The following is a 26,427-nucleotide window of genomic DNA, read 5'->3' on the forward strand; positions in this document are numbered from 1 at the left end:
GACCATCAGCACATCCCTAAGCAGACTGTCCTTTGCTCCCTGCCTGGCCAATACTCAGATCCTAATGTGAAGCCATCCCACTGTTTTTTTAATAATCTCATATTCCATAGAACATATAACTTGCTAATCATACAACACAGCACGTTGCTGGCTCTTCTGTGAGATAAATGAAATGAAATGAAATGAAATGAAATGAAATGATAATCCAATCCCTTTCAGTGGCAACAGGTTCTTGGGTGACTGTATCCTGAGCTGCCTCTGCAGGCTATCACATCACCGAGCAAGGCAAAATAGCAACAGCAAAACTCAGGATTTTTTCAGGATTTATAGTGTATGTGAAACACAGGCAGATACTCGGATAAAAACACTTTCATCCCAAGCACCAAACTGCCTCAGTTCCACTTTTATTTGCATTTTCTAAGCATGGGTCATCAGAACATGACCTTGTTTGCCTCAGACCACCAGCTGCTCTGGCCATGTACAAACACTGGTACCTCTTACCTGAATTCTCACAGGCCCCTGCTCTGCCTTCACACACATGGGAATGGTAGTGGTTGGCTTGAATCCAGTGTGATGTTTTTTTGTCATAAGGATTATTTTTAATAACTTAGGATCTTTTTGGTTACACAAAAACACCTTAACTCTCAGGATATAGTTTGGTAACTTTAATGAGGCTTTGCAATTTACATTCAGTGTGTATCAGTACACAAAATATAAGAAATCACATATACATATAAACTTTGCCTTGTTGTTTTACAACCCAACCAGAGTGAACAACACAAGCTACATTTATTCACAAAACAAAATGGAGCATTTTCAAGCTTCATTCACCAATCAAATATCTCGACAATTTACGGATCAACATTATTTTGCAGCTGCTAAAACAACAATCTTCCATAGGGAACAAATAATTTATGTCAACAGATACACTGACATCACATTCTACGAAATGAAAAAGCCAAGTTGAGCACTGACTGAATGCTTCCAGATTTCAGCAGAACTCACATGAAGTAATAGTGCAGAACTTATATCAGCATCAAATCTGTCCACCATTTATCAGCCCTATGACTGAGAAAAAAAAATCACATACAGGAATTCTTTAGGGTAAATAAAGCCATTTCAGTACAGGGTTATTTAACCCACTTATTTTTCAACCTTTTTAAAACAAAAAGGAAATAGCTTTAAAAAATTAAAAAAAAAAAAAAATTTAAACCTTATGGGTTTTTATTTTCTGACCTACAAACTATTCTCACATACAACATGAATTTGTACTTTGTGAATAGTTTTGGTCCCTCAGACTGTCTTCTTAGTGAATCTCTTTTTAATTACTTTGTTCAACTTTGTTCAAAACTTCACTAATGCAGTTATTTGAAGTTAAGTAGGTAAAAATAACATAGACCTATCTTAAAACAATATCTCTCATTTTTGGCTTCTGAACAGCATACGTCACAAAAACCAAAGCTTCTTTTAGCAGCATTAAAGGTGAAGGGCCTTCCGTGTGAAGCTGTCCTGAAATTTTCTGGTACCTTCAAGTTATTGAATGCTCTCAGCTCTTCAGACACAGACCCTGCGAAAACTGAGCATTCAGTTTTCTTTCACAAACTAAACCCTGCTCCCAAAGCAGTTCCCTGCAGAGGTGCTCATTTGGTCACATACATTTTCACGACACACGTGTGACCTTTCACAAATGAAGCAGCTGTACCACATGAGTATTTCAGTACATGCACTAGGGGAACGCTTCCAGAATCATCCTTTCACTTTGGGAGGGAGGGGGAAACCACTGTTTTCACAGACTAACCACTGCTTTATGCCTGTTAGTTTCAACAGAATTTACTGAAAGGACTAAAAGCTCACCAATACACCTCAAAACATAACTATAAGGAAGCTGAGCTCATTTGCTTCTCTGTTCCCAAAGGGAACCTCAGGTTTTGTCAGTGATTTGAAAGGAACACTAACACTGATGCAGAGTTTGCAGCTCTCCCAAAAATTCATTGAACAGTAAATAATTAAGAGATCAAGTCAATGAACCAAGCACAGTGGATCATTCAATAAACTGGGCATAAGCAAAATGTCTTTTTTATATACAATTGGTAATTCAATGCCTAGAAGCACAGAATACCCTTTTAGAAAGGATGCTTGACTTTATTCTAGAAAACAGTGACTCTGCAAAGAATTTGAGGGTATCTCTGAAAACATCTACCCCTTTTAAAAATCATCCTGGAGATCACTTCTGCACTTTTAATACACTTGTTAAGGTGAAAGGTTTGGTGGGGAGTGTTTTAAGAAGCCCTCTTCACTTTAGAATACATCCCTTCCAAAACTGGTAGTGGAATGTTAAGTCATCTCTATTTTTCCCTTCCATGTACTCAAGTGAATTAAAACATTCAAGGACATCTTTTGGAGTAGCAATATCAAACTGGTAAGCAACAATAGCAAACCACTCACAATTTAAAACAAATGCCAAACCACTGAGCCTTGGAATTCATTTTAAGGTACTGCCCATGTAGGAGAGTTGCCTCCATCTTCTCTTCATAGACTGAGTTAAACTTTATTGTCCCATAGAGCTGAGAGGCTGGAGGTTTATCTGCTTGGAACTTCCTGGTGACTCCGATATTGCTGCAACCTTCAGAGAATTCTTGATGGAGCTGAGCTCCCACATGTGTAAGTTGATGACATGCATGCCACAACATCCACTTGTGATCTTGTACAGGTTTCTAAGAACAGCTTTCCTGAGAAGAATGTACACCCAGGGATCCAAAATCTGATTCCACGTGGCCATTCGGAGAGCGAAAAGTATCGTTTCACAGGTGTCCTTTGAGCGACCTTCATTAATCCCAATTCTGGCCATGGTCACCTGAAAAGGGGAATATTTTAGAATTATGCATCAAAAAATACACAAAGAGAGCATTTAAATTACCTGAAAATCGAGTATTTTAAAATTGTACTTTAAAAAACATACAAAGAGAGCATGTAAATGAGTAAAATCGTTTCAACATTGTCTCTAATCTTCACACTTTCACAGCATCAGTGCATCCCAAACTGCAATGCCATTACTTTCAGGCATACACGATTTATCGTCCCAGAAATCCTCTAATGTTTTACAAAGGACATACATGTGCCTCTCCTGAATTACTTCTGCTGAACTTTAAGCAGAGGATGGCAACCAGCCAGGGAACACCCTCCAAAACGAGAGATTGATCTGAGCAACAAGTAAAAACTTAATCCAGAATTTGATCTAATAAAGTGTGCCAAGACTGCTCCAAAAATGGATTTTCTCAAGGACAGAATCCACTTGTAGGTCAGCAGGTTTTTGTAACAGCTATTTATTTTTTCACGTTTTCCTAATTAAAGGCTGCATAAGGAACACAGTACCTTGACTTCAACAAGAAGATTCACATTTTTTACACTGCAGCAGAACACAATTTATTGACACCAGAGGATTTAGAGGTCTGTAGGAAAATTTAAGCCATGGTGACAAAAGCCACTTGTCAGTGGAGACACAGAAGGTTTCATTCACCTCTGGAAATGCTACACATGGACAGACCTCCACCAGCAACAACACTGCCAGAGCCAATAATTCCACAGGGTGGAATTCCAGACCAGCTCAGCAGGGCAGCATCTGGCACAGGATACCCAAGGGCCACAGAAGCCTAGCAAGGTGTGGCTCTGGCTCCCTTGCTCTGCAAGGACACAGCCCCAGGGAAACTCAGGCCACTGGTACTCCTGCGCTGCAGATACCTCCTTTACAGGCTGGCTGCCACTGGGTATTTGTAACCTGAGTTCCTGTGTGAGGAAAGCCTGATCTGCCAAGCCAGGAATCTGCCAGAAGATGGTAAATTATTTCTCCCTGTTATTAACGTTAAAACCACATGAAGACTTTTTTGGTAGAACGATGAAACACTGTAAGGCTTTTGGTCCAAAGCCTTTAAAGCACTGCAGTTATTTAACTGAGAAATGGGATATTTTACAACTGATGCTGTGAGTACACTGATTTATTGGGCAATGAGAAGTACGGTCAGGCTGTCCATGTGCAGGGTTGTAGTTTCAAAAAGATGCACTGAAAGGAAACTCAGCAGCAAAACTAAAAAATAATAATGAATGAAGAGAGAAGCCTAAAGCTCAATATGCCAGCAAACCTATTTTACTTCTTTTTAAATGCTTCTCTGTATTTCCAGACCCCACCTATAGCTTGCAGGTCACCACATCTGAGTAAAAGCTTGAATGGCACAAAGTGAACACATAAAAGGACACTGCATTTGTTTGATGAAGCCTTTGATGGAGTGTTTCTGTATGGCTTCTATGGGAGCAGCAAAGGAAGCCCCCAGGAACATTGCTAAGGAAGCTGGTAGGACTGGCAGGAGCACAGCTGGGAACTGGTGAGGGGAGGAGGAGGAATGTCTGAGCACCAAGCCAACACAAACACAAGCCAGTTCCCTGAATCTGCTTTTCACCCACAACCACTGGGCACATTCCTCTCTGACATCAGCAGCCCACCCAAACTTGAACAGCTCCTTTGGCTTCACATGGGATGTTTTTTCAGGACAGTCTACATTTTATTTATTAGAGGTCCAATACCACAAGGCAAGCTCAGACAGAATACTCCTTACTCTGCAAACAGGACTGGGCAGCAAATGACAGCTCAACAGAACTCACAGACCAATGTCCTTATCCCATGCACCATGTCTGCCTTAATACAGACATACAAGTTACTGATCTGCTTCTCGATGAGCTTAAAAATTCATTTGTTGTTCCTATTCTCTGGAGTTAATAAATGCCAAATCCACTGTAATTTCATGTCCAGAAAAGAAAAGAAAAAAAAAAAAAAAAAAAAAAAAAAAAAAAAAAAAAAAAGGCAGTAGATATTGCTAATAAGGAAAAGTAGCTTCATCCAGACTTTGTAAAACTTATTTTCCCATGTTACCTAGAACACTTGTGAGAAGTGTTTGCATTTAGAAGCAATCATGTCTAAGTTAATCTATCAGTTTGATGTTCAACATAAATTCTGCTTTGATTATGGATTTGCATGAAGTAAATCAGGACAACAAAGAAAACTAATACATAATCTATGGATTCTGACTTGGAGAAACTTTATCCAGTATATTTCAGTTGCCTCTTCTGAACATCAGACATACAAAAAATAATACATCTAAATTCACACAGAGCAAGTAGAGCTTATGTACACAGACACACATTTATACAATTCAGCTGTAGGTCCCTGGACTAGAAATAATAAGATAAAATATAATTATCTACAAATTTTGTTTTATAAGATTTTCCTAACCATATTGGTAACATTATTTGGGAGTATTATACAGACATTAAAAAAAAATTCTTTCTTATATCTCTAAAACTAATATAAAAGTTTTTGAAGTTCTGAGAGGCCAAGACTTCCATATAGAAATGGAATAACACAGAGAATCTCATTGTAGCCCTGAGCATGAGCATTTTTATGCTTCAACACTTGTGGCAGAGCAGCAGGACATGTTGCCATCACTTTGAGTATGAAGTGAGAGAGCTTCTCACTCCTCCAAAGAGACTGCCCTGTCCTGGGGGCTCATCACATCTGAAAAATCATGTAAGAAAATTGCAAGCAACTGTGCAAAGATGAGACTATATTCTGGAGCCTTTCTAAAATCATCTGCTGATTTCTAGAACAAGACTTAACTTCAGTGGAAGAGGAGTGGAATGGAATGAAGTTAATATAAATTATTATTTCTCTCACATGTTCATAGTCTATTTATTTAAATTTAAATTCTTAAAATACTGTTCCAAAGTCAGTTTGAAACCCTAAGTTATAAAAAGGATAATACACTACCAGCTGTTTAATAAAGGATTTCATTGAAGCAAAACATGCAGACAGTCTGGATTTTTTCTGTGGGTGTGAGAAATTCATGTCACTGAAATGGTTGAAGTCATCAGCTCAGAAATTGCCACCAGAACTTGGTGCAGTGCCAAGTGGACTTTTGAAAGTGGGACCACCTCCACAGGCACGAAAAGAACACTTATTCTTATGTGACAATCAGAGGTCAATAACTGGTTCCAAGTCAGGGAACCAATTCAAACCCTTTTTTCCTTTCCCTGCAGGTCCACCAGGTTGGTATGACAAAGGAATTCTGTCCTCTGTAAGCAGCAGTACCCAAGTGGGGAAGAGGCAACACTATTGCATCGTATCTAATCACCTTTGATCTCCATAACTGAAGTTAATATTCATGCAGATTCAGCAGCATGACTCAAAAAATTAATCCCCAGCTGGTAAATAATACACGTAACTCATGGCATTTTCTAACATATTTAGAAATGTAAGAATCCAAGTAGCACTCTGTTGATTTATACACTGTTTATATGAAGACAGCTGTAGTATGTCTCCCTAGTTTGCAAAAAAAAAAAAAGAAAAAAAGAAAAAAATCACATGATGTAACTGACAATTCAAACTTTCTTTATAAAAGATACTATAAAAGCATAACTGTAAAAGCAATTTTTTAAACCAAGGGTACCTGCTTGAAAGATATAAAGTTATTCTGACTCATATTAGTCCTTGCTGGTTTAAGAAAGGACCTGAGAATTCAGTGTCCCTAAAAATACAGACAGAGAAATCAGATTTGTGTCAAGGAAGGACTTGACACAATATATTAAACTTTGACATACTTTTTGTCCAATCTTAAGCTTCATTAAAACCAAAGCTCACTTTGCAGGATCCAGAAAGTCTGATGGAAATTTTTTTAAAATATTTTGAAATTGCTGACTTCAATTCTGCACCTAGCAGACAGCATCAGAGAATTGCCATTTCCCTTAGGGACAAAGCTCAGAGCAATAAACAAAAAAATTGCTCCAAGGCTTCACACCACTCTCCAAATGTAAACAGCACTAATTTAATTTTCTTTCCAATTGGATCTACACGCGAACAACCAATAGGCTCAAAGGCTGTGCTGCTTAGTCACATCCCTGTTAGTACTCAAGGACAGCCAGTCAAAACAAGCAGCTGACTTTAAAGCCAGTTAAGAAATAAGACAAAAATGAGACTTTGATGCATTTTACCTCACAGGCTCTAAGCTTCTAGTCAAGCTTCTACCCTTGACTTCAGGAAACTGGATAAAACCCAGTCACCAAGAGATTGACATGGAAAGCAGAATAGACAAATATCGGAAATTCTTGTCTTCTGCAGCTCAGCCCTCAGACTCCACTTCCCTGTGGGAACCTTGCAGACCCTCCCAAGCCTCTTCCTTTGGATTTCCTTGCAAGCATTCTGAGGATTTCCATTAATGGAAGGAAGTCCATGGATTTTTCAGTATTTGCAGAACACATATTTTTTCACTATTACCTATGTCGAACCCTGAGATGCAAATCTCCTTCTTCTAAACCACAGAGGTTTCAAGGTTTACTGATTATGTCCCAATCCACTGAAACAAAAAATATACACTTCTTTTGAATTTCTAGAGTTTTTGGAACTTTTACTTTTCATTTTACAAAAGCAGCTTCAGTCTAACAGGCAAGGGATCTTACAGGATGACATTCTGTAGTACTCTATAAACACAGACCTTAAGAAAATAAATTTGCAAAATAGTGTGAGAAAGAAATTGCCTGTACCATTGCTATATTGATCTTGCAGTAAAGAAGCCAAGCATTTGTTGCAACAAAGCTGAGTACACTTCATTTTATTTTTTATGTGATTCTGCAAGTCAGTTTACAAACAAGAGCTTCCAAGAACAATATGCAGTGCACCACTTCTGCCATCAAAATATTAGTACACACACTGTTCTACTTATGCCACGTAATGCTTTTTGTGTTCTAGATCTGCAACATGTTTTCCCCCTAATGCTTTCCTTTCCCTTTCTAAAAGAAAAACATTAACTATATCTTCAACTTTTATATACCAGATGATCACTTAGCTTAGCAATTAAATTTTAACGAGCATAGTGATTTTATTTAAAAATGCCAATTTAAGAAGGTATTGTAGACAACAAAATACAGGAGGCAGCTTTCCACCACATTAGAGCCCAGAGGGTACTTTTAAGGGTACATGTAGTAATTCCTTATGTACAATTTGGCAGAATCAGCTCTTGAGAAGTAGTAGCAGAATAAAGGAGTTTCCTTTTCTCTCATGTGTATTTCTGTGATAAAATAATAATGCCACTAAAAATGAAGAGTAGATCCACTGGCTCACTATTTGCCCCCCCTTAAAAAGGAATTGCATAAACATTTTGAAAGTATGGTTAAGCTACAGAGGTGTGAAAGAGATGTGAAAAGTCCAAAAAGTATAGAGAAAACAGGAAATCACAAAATTTTTCACAAGCAAATACAAATATTTTCTCATATTCCTTTCTCAGACACAGCTTAGTCTGTGACCAGGCAATTTCTCACTGAAGTTAACAGGAAACAAATTATGAAATAAGCCTCATAACCAGAGGGCAGGGGCAGGTCTGTGTGCATGAACTTACAAACAAGTGAAAGTGAAGTTTTTATTTTCTGTCAACTTTCCCCTTAGACACTACTTATTTTGCACCAGTTTTGCAGGACGATAAATTCATGTTGGGCTTGAATAAAGCATTCAAGGTCACCTCTTTGTTTCTCCTAAATAATCCAAAAGTTTCTATCTTGGATTGACAATCCTCTATCTTTATTTCCTTTCCTTGCCATCAAAGTAAGAAATACTTCAGTTCAACTAGCTAGCAATGTAATTACTTTCACAGCTTAATTGATAATTTATTTGAAAGGAAAGCATTGTGGGTGTGGATAGAAAAGATTCTAGCATTGGAAACAGTAGATGACTCACTTCATAATGAAAAGACATAGTGTCCATACCAAAGTCAAATAAACAACTTGTTTCCTGAGCTACATGTTTTAAAGCTACAAGAAAGCAAGTTTCCACAGCATGAGGAATAAACTAAGCAGCTATGATCAGAAATATCAAGACTAGTGAATTAGCAATATATCTACCAGGCTGAAATATGTAATTTGCAATTACCTTTTTCTTTTATGTTGGTGAATAAATTGCAAGGGCCTGTTGTACAGCTCAACCACCTTTCAGGAGGAGGATGGAAGAGAAAAATCAAGTCTCCATTTAAAGTGATTTATTTTGCATTACTTCTGCAAATGCACACCTCTGGTAAAAGGTGAATTCAACTTTATTTCCAATTCACTAATGAACTGTAAATCCTAGAACAAACAGCTACCACTTACTTCTTCCTGCTTCTCTTTCTCTCTTTCCATGCAGTGAGGCAGATGGGAATATAGCTGGTCACATCCCTCTCAGCACAAGAGTCTTCCTCCCCATGTACTCATGTCCTGATGTCATCATCACGAGGTTACTCTTGAGCAGACTCACTACATCCTTCCCATCCTACCCCTCTGGTGTAGGTTCGGGAGCCCGAAGCTCCCGAGGGGCAGCACGCAGGTCCAGGACGGCAGGAGATGGTACCGTACCTCCAAAGCAGCTCCTGCTCATTCCACTGCTTGTCTCTTTCACCTCACCCAATACGAAAATGACTCCCAAAGAATGAGTCACCACTGCTAGAACTTCCCTGTCACCCCTGGTGTCACCCCTGGTGCAGACCCTGTCTGCAGTGCTCTGCTCCCTGGGCACTGCTGTTGGCAAAGCACACACACAGAAGCTGTGCTGTGCTCTGCACTGCTGGGCACTGGGCACACAGGGAGCCTCCACCCAAACTGCCACTCAGCAATTCCTCTCAGGCATTAACCAATTCTACAGCACTGGAGACACAAGTAACTTGTGCCAGAAAGCACCAGGCCACACTTCAGACTGTGAATTAACACCATAATAATTATAAAAATAAATATTCTCTCACAAAATATATGAATGTCTATTACACCCTGATATCTGTCATTAAAACTGGTGAGGATGAAGGACCTTCTGGAGTTTTTCCATGTGAGTTTATTACTCCCTGAGATTTTTCAGCAACAACTTTACCATTTAAAGTGTTTAGATAGTCAGGAAACACAGCTTTCCTAAAATAACCATCCAAAAATGGTTATGCCATGTATGATATTTTCCAAAGATGGTTATACAGTGTATGACATTTTCAAGTAAGAAATGCCTGAAAAAGTGTAATATCTAGGAAACAGGAAGAATTCTCTTATCTCAAACAATGGAATGAATGTCAAACTGACTTTTAACATCAAACAGAGAATCCAAAAACATAACCAAGTGAAATAAACAAGGAAAAGTTTTGAATGGCAGATTTATTTTGGTGAAGTTTTCAGAATTTGATTTCTTGAGATGGCAACTTCAAAATTGAAAAAAAAACCAACCCACATTTTCTGTGAAAGTCACTGACATCTACTTGAAACAAAATATTGTGCTTCATAGTCTAGTTCTGTATATAACATCTAAATTTAAAAATCAAGAAGCAAACAATGATGAAAGAAAACCAGAACCACAATATTCTGAAAATGCCGTGTTCTCACGTGACTGGAAACCTGCCTTCCCTACTTTTTTCTCTCCAAAACAAATAATCTTATTGTATTCTGATGGCACTGCATTAATAGAAAAGGCTTTACGCAAATTTTTCCAAACAGCACAAGTAAACATAGATAACAAAAAATCTATTTATGCTTCCCCAGAAGCCTCTGGTAAAGGGCAATATGTCAGTGTCAGTTCTCCTTCCTTCCCTGGTTCCTATCATTACCACTCCTGTTTCTTCTCCAGCACTTTCCTGTGGAGAGTATCTCAGCTCCCTGACTTGTGTGAGGGGAAGGTAAGCACTTGAATTTCAAATATAGCACAATTACTATAGACTTTCTAAGCACTCTAGGATGAACTACACCCTGGCTCATGCTTATAAACATTTTTGTTAAAATGATTCATGTTTCTCAGAAAGGATAAGGCCTGTAAGATCTCTACGTACCGTAAAAAGATGACAATAGGAAGAGACCAATTCTGAACAACAAAATAGTACTTTTAAAATTCAGTATCATTTTAGGTAGGTATAGTCTAAAATTAATGTCATTCTCATGTAACCTGGTGGGATTAGGCAGCTGTGCCACTTAAGAATACAAAATTAAAGAAAGTTCTCTACAACCAATACTAAGAAAGATATGAACATCTTATCCAAAGGTTTCATAGAAACACATCTGAACAGGTGGATTGGCCTTTTAAACACATTGTATTAAATTTTGTTACTCTCTCTGCCAACACGTGCAAATTCTTTCCAGGAGTGTTTTCATGGGGACAAACAAAAGCACACTCAAATTGTCTGAGCTGCTGAATAAAACTTATTCCATGGGAAACTAAGTTGGAAAGAAACTTCTGTCTTGAGACTAACAAAAACTTCTATCAAAATGAGTGTTCTCTTTCCTCTTAACCTGTAAAATGAGTTATGTATTTCAAAATACCTTTTGGGTCATAATATTAGCAAAGACAGTAATCTTTCAGCAATTTAACCTTGAGTTATCAGACAGTAGGAGAAACTCAAGCAAGAACAGTAATGGAATTTGCACAGAGTTAATGGATCTGCTGAGAAACTCAGCAAGCAATCAAAGGACCATGATAGGAGTGAGGGCCCTTTCTCTAATGTAGCTCAAAAAGACAATCAAACTCGGGAGTTGTTTTTTGGAGGAATTTCGGGAGCGTTTTACTCATTCAAACTGACACTCCTGATCTCCAGACAGCAAGGTCTGGAAGAGAAATACCTACCTACAGTCAACAGTAACTATCTCTGAATTGGTGCTGAAGACTAGAGGTAAAGAGGCATATCCAGCAGGGCTGCTGCTGGCAAAAAGCTTTTATTTCCTTTCCCCATGACACTGGTTCATTTATTAAAACCATTGTGACAGCAGTGGGCTCCTATCATGGGCTTGCACCCGGCCTCAGAGAGGCACTGACAGTGTCCAAGGAGTTCTCACTCCCACTGCCCTACCACAGGCAGGTGTGAGGTGTTCCCACAGCCCACACAAACCTCTTCTGCTGACAAGGCATCCTGTCTTTGTGCAGTGTCAGCAGACAAACCTTCTAGTGAGAACTCAATGACAAAAGCATAGTAACTGTCACTGATTATCTTCTTTAAAATCTGAGCCCTGAAAAGGTAAGTGTAGTTTTTCCCTCTCAAAGCCGTGAAAAAGCACTGAAAGCTGCAAGGTTAGTTGAACATATTTAAGTGTATTTCCTTCCTCACTCTTCAGAAACACACCTGTGGAAATTGAAAGCCTAATTTATTCTTTTTCAAAAGAAAAGATCACTCTCCCTGTTGACAGTGCCTGTGCAGGCACAACAAGCTCACGGTGGCTGCAGCTTTGACTAATAAATAGTAAGGTAATAACACAGTTCTGCAGAGCAGCCCCCCATGAGATCTGAGTCCTCACTGGCACAGCATGGACCTGCATCTTGGGACATCTCCCTGCTTCTCCTCAGCTGCACTTTCTGATGCCGAGAAACCACCAGTCGCGAGAGCACAAGGGATAAATTTTTTAGTAACTCTTAAGCTGTAGGGACAATACAACAAGCAAAGAAGGCACACACACAGCATTAATAAAGCAACTAGCTCATATATATGATGCCCATTGCACATATAAGGCAGTGCAACAGAAATCAAACTGCCACCTTAATAAAGTAGACAGAAATCAAGAATGGAGGGAGAGACTTCAAGAGTAACACAGGTATGAACACCTGACAAGGTGTATAAAAGGCTACACATGCAAAAACACTCAAAAGAGATGTAGAGGATTGCCTTGTACATCCAACTACCTTATACTGAACAAGGATGTGGCCCAGAAACACATCTGGTTTTACTTAGGGTAAAACCTGCAACAAACTGACCTCCTTCAGCACATAGCAACCCTGAGCCTGGCTCTGCACCAAACCAGCTGGTGGAGGAGCCAGGGTGGGATGGGGTAAGGGCATTCCAGTGAAAGCCTCCCTGTTAGTACAGCAGCTTCTCACCAGCTCCAGAGCACATGCTCTGAAAGGACCACTCAGACCAGCACCTGCAGCTTCTGAGTTGAAGTGATTCAGTAAATCACAAGCTGAACACAGCCCTAGGTGCACGAAAAGCAGTCATCAAGCCTCGTTGCATAAGATGGTCTGAAGACAAGAAAAAGTCAAAGCGAGTTCAGGGAGACACAATTAGCATAACAAATTGGAAAGAGAAGAGATTACATGAGAAGGGACTGATAAAAATTAATCTAAGCAGTAAAAAAAGCAACTGAATAACAGCTGATTTACTCATATGAAATAAACAGAGCTCTTTCCAAAAAAAAAACCAGGAATGGCTACTTTCTGCAGTGGAGGAGAGGAATGAAATTAATCAGTTAACCGCATGGAAAAAGATCTTAACCAGAATAATTTGAACATAAAAGTATTTTTCTCAGGCTGTGTTTCACACATGAAAAAGATTAGAAATTTCTCCGTATCATAATTTGTTCCTGTAAATAAATTCACTCTGAAAGAAATCTCTCCTGTCCATAGTTACAGGCAGTTCTCTTTGCTACTCCAAAAAAATAAATTTTATAATACGTTTATCCCTTGAGCCCTACAGAATACGACACACCGATGTCAGAATTTGCTCATACAAGCACAGCTCCAAACCAAGCTGTTTCATGACACGCCAGATGTCAAGTGACAGCCAAAAAGCAGCTTTATATAACAATGTATTTCATCAGAGGTGCTTGTCACAAAATGCTCCTGCCCAGCTATTTGCTTTGGGAATCCAACCCCTAGGGACCAAATTCATCCAGCAAAATTGGCATACCCTTAGCAAAGGGCTAAGGCTCTCACAAGGAGGATTTAGAAAGCTGACACTATACAGAGAAGCTGAAGTTACATCTTCAGAACATATTTACCTGGAATTACCCACCACAAAGTAAAATTATTTGGACTGTCAGAACTACTGTGCCTCTGCAAATCATTGACTACATATATTATTATAAAACTCATGAATGTCACTTTTTTGGGTTTTTTTGTGAATTTTCTCCTGCTCTCAACTCCTCAAAAGGCACCAGTGTTCCCCTGTAAGGGAGGAAGCAAGGAGTACCTCTCATTCTCATACTTCATTAAGGGAAGATTCTCTCACAGTGGCAGAAAACTTAAAAAAGCTGCTTATTTTTGAAAAACAGATGAGATGGAGCTTTGGGAAAGAAATCCAAAGAAAAAAAAGAAATCAGAAGGAGGTCCCTGTCCAAGAGCCACAGGGAGAGTTCCACATTGTTATGCCATGGGCTCTGCTTTTGAAAAATGTTCCATCCGTATCTTCAGGAATCTTAAAACAGAGGTGGTGACTGATTACAATACTACATATTATTATTTATAATATTAAGTGTTAGCTATTTATACATTTACACCCATATAAAAATAGGCATTGAAACAACTTCACTATCACTGAACAGATGCAGAAGCCAAGTTCAGTTCCACACCAAGTTCAGACACCATAAAGGAGAATCCAGGGTCTTGTGACTCTAATGACATCTAAAAATGATTTTATCACAGGACAGTAATGATGTCTGAATATTAACTCCACTTGGAAAAAAAATTAAATTAATTTAAAATCTAATAGTGGAGTAAATCTCAGTTGGATTACAGTAGTGGACAGAGTCGATTATGGTAGCCCTACACATATGTCAATGGACATACCAGACTAGATTGAAAACAGAAGGGAAATAAATAAATTAAACCCCCCCAACACCAAATGAATCCAAACTCTTGTATCTGCAAACCACATGTGGTATGAAACACACTGCATTCCTCCACTTTCTCTTCCAGTTTATTTGGTTTCTAGTAACTTTGGTTTACTTTGAGGCAACTGACTCTCACGTAACATTTTGTTCCGTATTCTCTTTGGGACAGAGAACATAAGTAGAATTCAAAATTCAAAGACTAGACTTTTCAAATTCTGACTTTTAGATTTAGCTTGGAGAAAAAAAATTAAAGAAGCAAATGGTCACAGAACAAGCATGTATTTACGTCCTTTTCCAGATAATTTCACCTATGAACACCTGCTCACATGTATGTCAAGAAATACTTATTTTGGTATATGCTGATTATATTATAGAATGCAAACCACTCTTTTCACAAATTAAAAGACCTGAGACCTTTCAGATGTATCAGACAAGCAGATTTGAATCAGCAATTAATCATAAAGCATATAACTTGATAAACCCTGGGTCACTTCAATGTAGCGCTTGAGCAGTACATTCCTGACAAAACTTTATGCTACTGCAGGCCAAATAATCTTGCTAAATTAACACCATGCTTGTAATTCTGTTTGTGTTCTGTTGCTATCAAAACAAGGAATGGGTAAATAAATCAGCAAATTAACTGGTATAAACTCTATGATCCTAACAGCTAAGAAAGGCAATAGGACCCCATCCCACTGCACTTCCCACTGAAACACTCTGACTAAAACACTGACTGTTCACTTCCTTGAAACTTTGTTCCTAGAATCTAATCCCACACTACACCTACTTTTTTTGGTTTTTAAACTCTTCCATCCTAACCTAAATTGTCCTCATTGCAAAACTATTTTCCATAATGGCTGGCTGATTTTGGCGTAAGTTTGACTCATCTCATTTCAGAAGACATCCAGAGGCAAAGCATCACAAGCCCAGCAGGCACAGAAAGCACCAGCAGATTTGCCACCCAGTGAATCAGAATTCCTTGTGAACTAACTATCCTCTGCAACACAGTCCCAAAAAATACCAAGTCTAAAATTAAGCAAGAAGTCTTTCACTGGCCTGCATCATAAGCTGATGCAAACACCAACTCCAAAAACGGTCTGAAAAAAAATTCCTGCTAGACCAATAATTCATCTTCAACAACCACTTAGCCGAAGTTAAATATTTTAACAAAAGTAGTGCTGTGATTTCATTAGATTGCCACGATTTCTAAAACCATAATTTTATATACATTTAATATATATCATAATTAAAATTGAATGGCATAACAAAATCAACCATAGTAGTTGCAATTTAGTGTTCCTTGATGTGTTGAATAAATGAAGTATCTCTTTTGAACTAAAAAAGTTTATACCTCTTCTGACACCCAAGCTCTTCTGACACCAAATTAATCCCTGCTTTTAAGAACAATTATTTAAAATGAAAATAAATGTCACCAGAGGATAATAATGCTGCTTTTTCATGGCAAGTAAAGTCATCATATGGTTTTTTTGAAAACCATTCTGTGGCTTGCCCCAGACTTCAGGTGGTGTCTGAAATAACTGTAAAGAAGTTCCCTACAAAACTTGCTCTGCTGCTCTGACAACTTTCTTTATGCTCCACACACTACAGCCACGACACTGACAGAAGCCAAAATGAATTTAAACTATGCTGCAGAGCAAGACTAGAAAAATTCTCTGTGATTTGAACAAAATTGAAAGACTTTTTGTGCATTTCAGTGATTGCAGACATTCATACCTAGACTTCGCCTTGAAGCCGGCGATTCTCGATTAATTAAATGCTACCTGCCAGATATATCAAACTGCTGCAGCTAAGCTAGTGTCAGTATCTAATTTTTAACTAACTCAGGTAACTTCAGACTCTACCATAGGCAGTGAGCAGATGAAATATAGCTGGATCTGATACGGGTATCAGACTTAAATGTCAGTATTTGTTAGCTCGATCCAAACTTGCTCGTTTATATCACTGGAAAACTACAGGACCCTCTTTCTAGGGAAGAAATTAAGATTCCGTGTTACTTGTGATTTAAACCCTCTGACCATAGCAAAAAAACCTAAATTTCTTTAGACAAGTTTGCTACACTAAAAGGAGACAAAGCTAACACCAGCTTTCTAATGCCATGATACAACTGCAGCTGTCAAATTCTTTCCCATATCACAATCCCACCTTCTTTGACCCTGCTCACTGACAGAGCAGGCACTGCCAGCACTGACCCTCTGGGAGTCACAGGGACAGGGGCAGGGTCACAGGGACAGGAGCAGGGACAGTCCCACAGCAGCTCTGCTGCTTACCTGTCCACATTACAAACCCAGCTTGCATAGGTCTAAATCAAATGTTGATTTCAACCCACTGCCAACCACTGTTTTTCAATACGACCCTAAAGCAAAGCCCCTAACACCCTGATAAGGGAGGGGAGGATTTTCAGGTTCTTAACTGACAAAGAACCTAACAAAGTTCCTAATAAAGCTCACAAGTAGCACTAAACTGTTGAAATAACAGCAAACAGACTGCCATAAAAAAAAAAAAAAATTACTTACACTGTACAGAGTAAAAACACTTCCCAATTCTAGATTTCACTGAATTTTTATAAGAGCTCAATATTTGTTCTGAATTATTCTAGCAGTGATTCTTCTACCACTGTCTGCTCCACAGCACTGGAAATGCAGTCCTCACAATCACTATATATTTAGCTTAGTGTATTATTGATCAGAAGTGGAGAATAACTACCAGTTTTTTATAGATGCATAGGTACGTACGTTATGGGCAATATGCTATAAAATTGATATCACTGAGTGGGTGTAGCTGTTATCACAACTTAAGTGCTTTAAAACCTGGAGACAAAAAAGTATAACTTTTATACAGTGATGTACATTAAACATTGGCAAATACATTATGCTCTTACCAGGAATGGGCTCCAGCAAATGCAAGAAACACACATTATAGCCAAGAGCTGAATGATCATTTCAAAATGATGAGATCTGCCTTGTCTTTGTTGACTTTTAAATTTGACTCTTAAAAGGGTAATTCCTGTGACAGCATTGCACAGGAATGAAATAGCAAGGGCCAGGAACCCAAGGCAAGAAAAAAGTAAGAGATAAAATCTGTCTTCCCAGTCCTCAACATGTTCTGTTTTATAGAAGCACCAGGTCCTCGATGCTTGAATTTGGTAGGCTCTAAACCTAAGAATAGGCAGCAAAGCTATAAGAACAGCAAACAGACATACCATAGTCAACATCATTTTCACATGACTAGAAGTCATTTTTGTAGAGTGAAATATTGGCTTAGTGACTCCAATGCACCGTTCAACAGCCATCACACTGCCCAGGAAGAGTGGGCACAAACCAAAGAAAACCATGCAGATGCCAAAAACACTGCACAGAATGTTGGACTGGTTAAATCGAATCCAGTCTTTATCTGATGCATACACAAACACTGCAATGGCTCCATTGATGAGGTGACCAAAGAGATCTGTGACAACCAAACCACTGGCAAGAAGCAAAAAGGAGGCTTTTGATTTCTGTCTGAATCTCTGGTATGCCTTCATGAGAATTACTATTGCAAGACTGTTGGACAAAATTCCCACCGTCATGAAGATTATTGAAAAGAAAACTGAAATCTTTTTCTCCGTATGGCACGTTGTGTTTTTCAAGACTCCAAATCCAGCCAGTCCTGGTGATTTTGAACTGTTCATGGTTAGGAAAGGAGATGCAGCCCTCAAAGCATTTCAGCAGTCTTGCAATCAAAAGGCATCTGCAATATTAAAAACAAATATACACAATGATGTAAAAGGCATACCACTGTTCAAATGGCATTTGAAACAGAAATTCCATAATATGAGTCTGCGGTACAAATCTAATTTTCCAGTTTTCTGAGTGATATGATATGGCATTACATTTTAAGCTCATCACTCACAGGGTAAAACAATTATCTGCATGCATTACACAATGCAAATATAGCCTACAGGAAATTTAGAGTTTCTTTACGCATAATATATACAAAATAATGTATAAAATATACCATGGTTATGTTCATATAGTAAGATAAACAATACAAACAATTCAGGTGGCTAAACTACACCAAATAAACATTCTTGCAACAAACTCCAAGAATGACAGTATTTAACCAGACCAGCCACAGTCAAAAGTGAAATACTGAAACTGGAGCATTTTGAGATCATAATCATACTCCATTTTTAAACATTTATTTTCAAAATAAATTAAAGGTCTTAGCACCTCTAAACAATTCTACTCCTACAAATTCATGTTTCAAAGCTTTAACCTAACCAGCACTGAAGCCTTCAAGTTCTCAGTGCTCTCGCTGAAGCACAAACTTGGTTTTTAGGCACACCGTAATTCAGAAAACAATTCTGCAAGTTACTTTACACTTTATCTCTCATCTCTACTCCAAGGACATTCCTAATAGCAAAACCTCCTAGGCAGAGAAAAAAAAAAAAAAAAATGTAGGGGGGAATAAAAAAAAAGCAGGCGTTAACAGCCCGTATTACAAACTGCCGCCGAAGCCCCTCGGTTACTGAGCGACATCGGGAACGGGGCACGCCGGACCGAGGCGCCTCTGCCGCTCGGGAGCGCTCAGCGGAGCGCGGCCGGAGAGCTCCTCAGACGGAGCGGCGCTCCGCGGGCGCGCACCGGCGGCAGCCCCGGTGCCGGAGCAGCGGCGCTCCTGCCCCCGCCTCGCTCTCCCTTAAGCGCTGCCGCCGCCGGGGGCGGGGCGAGCCCGGCTCGCCGGGCACAAGTGCCAGGGTCCCCGCCGGCCCGGGCCAGCCCCGCCGCGCACCGCTCCTTCCGTACCCCGCTCTCGGCGTCCGTCCCGGCCCCGCTGCCGCTCACGTTCGCTTCGCCCCGCGGGGCCGGAGAGAAGCGCAGCGCGGAGCCCCGCCGGCCGCCACCGCCGCCGAGCCCCGCTCCCGCCGGCGCCGCCCGCGCCCGCCCTCCCTCCGCCTCCCCACCCGGCCTCTCGTCCGCCCTCCCCGCCCGCCGCCCCCGGGACGCGCTCCGGCTCCGGCTCCGGCTCTGTCCCGGGGCCGCGGCGCTGCCCGCCCGTGTCCCCGCCGGGGCCGCCGTTCCGATGCCCCGGGGCGCGGCACACGCGCCTCGCTCCGCTGCCCCGGGAGGCGCAGCCCTCGGTGTCTGTGCGGCGGTGTCTCCGGCCAGGAGAGCCAGGCTGCCGTGTCACATCACAGCGACGGGCGACACGGCCACCCCAGCCAGGCAGGGCGAGTTCTTGCCCACCAGGCTGCAGCCACAGCAGCAGCAACTCATGGGGCAACCAAGAGGCCACATCTGCCCCCAGCTACAACTTCACCTCTTCTTCACTTCCCACACGCTTCTTCCCAAGTACGCCTTCACTAGCACGTAGGGAGCCCGGGAAGGGGTAGCCCCAGGAATACTGTCAGGGATTAATCTAGGCACATCCCTAGACACACGGCCCCTTGATCTCCCGGGTCCAGCTAATAGTGCTCCTTAGACCATTTCACTACTGGGGAAATACGATGAGAACACATCCAGATGAGGCATTAATGATACAACCCATAAGAGTGGAAATTCAAAGGTTGTTTCCCATCATACACTCAAGCTGTTACAAACTGAATTTATAGATGACTTTCAAGTTCTTTTGTCAATCAATGTCCAGTACTACCAAACAGGCCTGGATGGGAAATTTTATTAAGAACTCTTACTATTGAAAGAAACCAAAATATAAAATCAATGTCAAATTATCAAACAAAACTGTAAAATTTATCATGACCTACAATGATGAAGACCTTAAATTTGTTTTCATCGACACACAGTTTTGAGTGGTACTGTTCCTGGCACCACAAGACAATTACTTAAAAATTAAAATTCTCAAATATACTAGTTTTTGCTTACCTTCATATCTTGAATAGTACAGGTACAAGTTGCCTTTTTGTAATCCACCAGTGAGGAAATACAGGCTAGCTAAATCTATTTCTTCAAACAGTATTTAAAGTCACTTGCATAAACAGTTAAGAGCACCACACAACGACATTCTTCTTCAAAATGGTAGTCACATTTTAGCATTTATCATACAATGCGCAAAAATGCTCAGTTTGGTCTGATTGGGATCTATAAATTCCCATAAGTTCTTTTTTAAGACAACAGTAAAACATAAAAATATCTCAAAATACATTATTACCTATTAAAGTTCAGAGAAGAAGAGTTTATTTTATGTTCCCCTGCCCAGGAATAAAGGGAGATGGAGATCTCAAACTACAAACAGCTTGCTCCATGCCTTTCTTCCCTAGTCAGCTTTCTTCACCCAAAGATCCTTAAATGGGGGCCAATTTTGCTTGAAAAGAAGCAATGAAGTTGATACCTCAAGACTGCAGCCTGGGTGGTAGAAGCTGAAATAGCATTATCAGGCAGATCAAGACAAAGGGAAGAACAGAAAACTTCAAGACAGCTGTTTCAGTGTGCTTGTAAAAATGTAGTAAGGGAAGGGCTAACTTGTGGAGTGCATCCTGAGTAAAGCAGTAGCCTGCCAAAAGGAGGGGGAGCATTTTAGTTGCTGCAGAGATGGAGAAAAAAGGCAAGAAATAGTGTTAGGAAAGTAAATATAAGCTTCCATCTCACTTTTCAGACAAGAGGCATTGAAGAGTGCTCCTGCACCTGTGCAGCTGTAAGAGCACAAAGTGCCAGATCCCAGTTTTGTGCTGTGAGCAAGACAGCAGCTTGTTAAGCATTGGCATAAGCAGGACAGATATGTCTGGTGCTCAGCCCTTTACACATTTGTGTGCTCCTGATACAGGAATAACTTAAATAATGAATTCTCATGAATGGGATGGTTTTGTAGGATTACGGCTAAGTAGGATGGAGATTTCAGAAGGTATTGGAGGGGTGAAAACTGGCAGTGACACCAGCAGAACTAAGTTTTTCATACTGACCCATGGTCAGCTCCTTTCATCTCCTATTACTAATGAAAACAGGAGTGACCAAAATTGTCCCATCACAGCCTCTGCTGTGGTTTGTGAATGAGCAGCCACTGCTTTCTTAGGGGCCAGCAGTCTTCACAGGCCAAAACATGGGCAAGAGCTGTGGGAAAGGAGAGGAAGGATTAATGTCATTTTCATCAGGGCAGTGGCTCTTCCTCTCAACCATATGACAGTCACCATTATAGAGCTGGGTTTGATTAAACTCCTTTTTATGTCTGAGAACAAAAGCTGTAGATGCAGGAGCCACAGTGGAGTGTTTCCTGACATTTACTCATTCTATCTATTCAAAGACTGCAGAACTGAGGTAGTGCCTTGGCTTAGCTCACTGACTTCAGCCCTTCTTAATATCTCGGGCTGCTTGTGTTTGTTCCAAAATCCTTGATTCCTGGGTAGTCCAAGAATCAGGAAGATAAATACTCTTTTTGCCATAAGTTTCAACTTGAATGAAGGAACTAGAATTCCCTGCTCACATTCAATGAGTTTAAATTCAAGAGCAATAGTTTGAGAGAAAGAGATACAGAGATAAAAAGACATCTCTTGCTCTGTGACAATTGCAGTCCACCCACTGGTTACCAAAGAGTGGAAAGAAAATGTGACAAAAAACTTCTGGATGGAGAACTTCTAGATGTTCCTGGTTTGCAAATGAAGTGTACAGTAATCAAGTCCTCAAAGCCTCCTGCTTCAAATCCAGGAACCTACTCAAATGTTGCATAATTTTTCACTAAATACCAGCTTCAAATTACCTTGCTGTAAATGAGCAGGTAGGCATTTCAGTAGCAACAACAAAGTTGATAGAATGCAAATAAAAACAGTATCTCTTCTTCCTTTTTCATCCACACATAAATTTCTTGTGCAGCCTTCAATGATACTTCAATACATGCTTTTATTATATTCACAGTTCTTGCTGCAAAACATTAGAAACCTTTCCCTTTTTATACATAACAACAGTAAGTGTCATCTTTCCATTTAGGGAAATAGCAGTGATAGAAAAGCCTTTATATTTCAGAGACAAAAGTAGTAAATCAAAATAACTATAGAGGGAAACTGTGAATATAGGATCAGACTCGGGGCACCTCAGTCAAATAAAGCTGTCAGTGAGAATCCTTCAGTTAAATGCCACCTTGTTCAGCCCATAATTGTTTGAGACAAAAAAGGCTTCTGAGGCCACAGACACACAATGAGTCCTACAGTGCCCATACCCACAGAGGGTTAGAGTTACTGCCTTCCTTTTCTCCAAAATCAGCAATCCTTCAGGACTTCCTTCTCTGGAATTAGTGCCCTGCCACCCCTAAAGAAAGCTTCTGTCAAAGGTCCAACTGCACAAGATGAATGAGCTATTCAAATGAAAAAAAAAAAAAAGCTGATATCCAGAGGAAGGTACCAAAGGAGATTTAGACTAGGTGGGATTTACATCAGAAAGATTGTACATATTTTAATGCATACATACATTTCTAAGTATTATATGGCTGAGAAAAAAAAAATCATGCAAATGATGAATTTCAAAAGGTTAATAAGCAATGCTGAGATGTTGGGCAGAGGCTTGCTCTGTTCTGAAGTTAGCAATAGTTAGCAGAAACATGGAGATAAAAAATTATAGGCTTGGAAAATTTGAGTCACTTGTTAAGAATACCGGCATTACTAATTCCTGGATTTTTAGTGGTGATTTTTAGTATTCTCATTATGAAATGAGGAATTATTTCCATGTCTTTTTTATGGTTGTTAACCTGATTTTACAGCAGATTATCAAAGGGACTGGTTTTAAATTGTATAGTAGTGAAGGGCAATTTGCAATCTCATTTCATTAAACAGTTAAGACTGATAAGGGCTAATTTTGCTTGAGAAATTAATTACGCCTCCTGTCTAGAAAATGCAATCAGAAAATTAGGTCAGTAATGTGGAAGGTGATCGTGTACATAGTAAAATGGCAGTAAGTGCACAATAAAGAATGTCACAAATTCATAGGCTTTTAAAGTCTACGAATATAAATTTAGCAAATAAGGCTTCCTTAAAAGTGTTATGTGACTCTTGTGTATCCTCAGGATCCTGGCTTGATAGTGTTAAGACAAAACAGTAAGTTTCTGCCCAAGCCAGGAAACAGATTTTGTAAGAACACATGCACAGTCATACTGGTGTGCAGTTAGACCATGTAGGTATCTGAAGCAAGAAATGGAGGCCAGAATATGTCTCCTTAAAGATATGTCTCGGGATCCTGGGTTTGCTTGATTCTTGAGAAGGGTGGATAAAATACTTGCTGTATCCTGTCATATTCAAAATACTGATTTTAAAATATGTTAAGGCAATTCACCAAGTTAAAAGAAGTGCGGTTGAGCAGAATGCAGACAACCCACCCATGGCTTTGTCATTCCGATAACCACCACTCTGACCTTCATAGCTCACCATGAAGCAGTAAAGCAGTCACAAATTGTGGCTTAAGTACTGCCTGAATTGGGACACTGGCCAATGCAGCTAAAGGAGGAAATTCCTAGGTAGTTAAATATAAATTAATGGTGTTTTGCAACAAGCCCCAGATCAGTTCAGGAGGTTAAAACCACCAACATGCCAGTAAGCATTCACTATCAGAGCAAAATAAAACCAAGAAAGGTCATCAGGAATCATAACAACAAACATGCATCTTTCTACTGAGATTTCCACCTGCTGATATCTGAAGAGGGACTGTTTGCTCTTACTGGAAATACAGCTGTGAATAATGGTGGTTTATTTTCTAAACATCCCTATCAGCAAGGAAATTAAATTCTTTGCTTCTTGATAATGAGACACAGCTCCTGTCAAATGAGGTGAGAGTTTGCTGTAGACAGAACAAAGAGGAAATATTCTCAATTTCCCTGCTGAGGTTTGGAGGCAGGAGAGAGGACAGAGAGACAGATTTTCTGTTTTAATGTGATCTCACAAGAAGGGTCCAAGAAGTCCATTGAGAAGGAATCCTTTATCCAAGGAACTGATCATCAAATGGCTGATGGTATACTGATACCAAACAGATTGTTTCTGAGATACCAGCAGACCTGCAAAACAATTCCTTGATAAACAAACCCAAAACTAAGGTGCTAAACTGCTGAAACAACTGCATTTGACTAAGTCATCATTGCCAAACTGTGTTTGCAGAGGAGAGATCTCAAGTATCCATCATCCAGCTATCAAAGACACAGACAAAACTTCCAAATGGAAAAAAAATTACCAAACCCAGAAGTTTCCAGTGTAAGTCAGAATATTTGCAATCTGCCAGGATATTCAACACAACAACAAAAAAAAAAACAAAAAAAAAAAAAAAAAACAAAAAAAAAAAACAACAAAAAAAAAAACCAAACTTCTATACTGCCTTATTCACATTGGTTCTGAGCAATATTTACATAAGCATAAAAATTAAGATGTCTCATATTGGTCAAATGATTCCCTAATGGGTCATGACAACCAATGCTAAATATTAGAAGTGGCAACTGAAACCTTTCATTACATCAGCTTATTGATTTGCATTTATTCCTGCTTAGAGATACACTTTCATCTTAATCACATACTGTTGCTCTAAAATTATCTGATTGCTACAGATAGTGACTGTTTTGGCTGTATCTGAAAGAACTGCAAGGGCAGCAATTCCCCTTCCTCATTTGCAAACCCTGTTTCTTGAACCCTTTTTTTTTCTGGTATGACACTATAAGGCATACATGGGAGATGACTGGGGTCCTTCAGAGTTGTGGGTTGATTTTTTTTTGTGTACAGTTTTATGTGTTACTTTGTACAAGTACAGCCCTTAGGAATGAGGGAAGATGAACAGAATAATAGCAATGTGATTATAGAGCAGTTGTATCACTGAGGATGTTCTTCCTATAAGACTATGAATTTGAAAGCATTCCCTTCAAGAATTTATAGGAAGCTTCATGTAGCAAGTCTATACCCATTTACCTGGCTAAGGAATAGTAGATTAAACATTTTTTAACATATTTTTTTAAGTTACATTTGATGTTTCAGAACTAAGGGTTGCCTCCTTTATGATTATATAAAGTATCCATTTTTTGTACTACCCAATTTATTTTTTTTTTAATTTAAAAGGCCACAGGAGACAAATACTGCCATTACTGACTGAATCTTGCCGATTCAGGATGGGGTAATTTGTAGTAAGTGGGCTTAATGAGGGGTGGAAGTACAGTTCTACACATAAAAACAATGTAATTTTCTTTTATTTTAAATATATGGGTCAAAATGTTCTCTTTTATTACTCACCTCTTTAGTGTTTGGAGACATAAGAATAAACATGCTACAAATTATACAAAATTAACTCCTTTTAACTTCACAGTAGCTCCTTTTCTCTTCTTCCATTCTCCAGGATGGAGACCATGGAAAAACAAGCCAGAAGTCTTTTATCAAGTATTCTTTTCAATCAGTCTGCTCAAGTCAAATTAAATAAAGAGATCATTCCCTTCAAATTATCCTAACCTATTTTATTTATTTATTCCTCTAACAATGCTTGATACCCCAAGCTTGTCAATAATTGTCATTTGGAAACATCCTTAAAAAGATGCTTGAACTTGGTCAGTCCTGAAATGATCGGGCAGGTGGACTAGATGATCACCTTATGCCCCTTCCAGCTTCTGTTCCACTCTGTTCTATTTTACTGAAATACTCTATTCTATCCTGTTCTGATATATCCTGCTAAGTAGGAAAGTTCATTTGGCTTTCTGATGGTGTTTTTCCTCTGATTCTCCTTTTATCATTTTTCATGTTTCAAAGTAAAACTACTTCATTGTTATTCTTTAAGTGTGTCATAAAATATAAATCCAAAGTCCATTAAAAAGCATAGGAAGATTTTAAGTAACATGAGGTTTTGGGCT

General features: G+C 39.4%; 1 protein-coding gene across 2 annotated transcripts; it reads right to left on the reverse strand.

The window, feature by feature from the left end:
• Positions 1-650: 650 nt before the first annotated feature.
• On the reverse strand, positions 651-19,481 carry PTGFR (prostaglandin F receptor). Of its 2 annotated transcripts, none has more exons than XM_053985719.1 (3): positions 19,428-19,481; positions 17,522-18,369; positions 651-2,854 (listed from the first exon to the last, which is right to left on the reverse strand). In XM_053985719.1, the coding sequence occupies exons 2-3, from the start codon at positions 18,308-18,310 to the stop codon at positions 2,549-2,551; spliced, it is 1,095 nt and encodes a 364-aa protein (XP_053841694.1). In that variant the 5' UTR covers positions 18,311-18,369; positions 19,428-19,481; the 3' UTR covers positions 651-2,548. The 2 variants fall into 2 exon arrangements, with proteins under 2 accessions (XP_053841694.1, XP_053841695.1); XM_053985720.1 differs by lacking the exon at positions 19,428-19,481 and adding an exon at positions 18,967-19,030 and having other exon boundaries at positions 17,843-18,369.
• Between the last annotated feature and the right edge of the window lie 6,946 nt (positions 19,482-26,427).

The sequence above is a fragment of the Vidua macroura genome, chromosome 9 (assembly GCF_024509145.1).
Source record: "Vidua macroura isolate BioBank_ID:100142 chromosome 9, ASM2450914v1, whole genome shotgun sequence".
Classification (NCBI taxonomy): Eukaryota; Metazoa; Chordata; class Aves; order Passeriformes; family Viduidae; genus Vidua; species Vidua macroura.

Excerpts from the sequence above, each read along its gene's own strand:
- PTGFR (XM_053985719.1), bottom strand. The coding sequence starts at position 18,310 with ATGAACAGTTCAAAATCACCAGGACTGGCTGGATTTGGAGTCTTGAAA. Across the intron at positions 2,855-17,521 it reads TTTGCTGGAGCCCATTCCTG|GTGACCATGGCCAGAATTGG; the intron begins GTAAGAGCATAA and ends TCCCCTTTTCAG.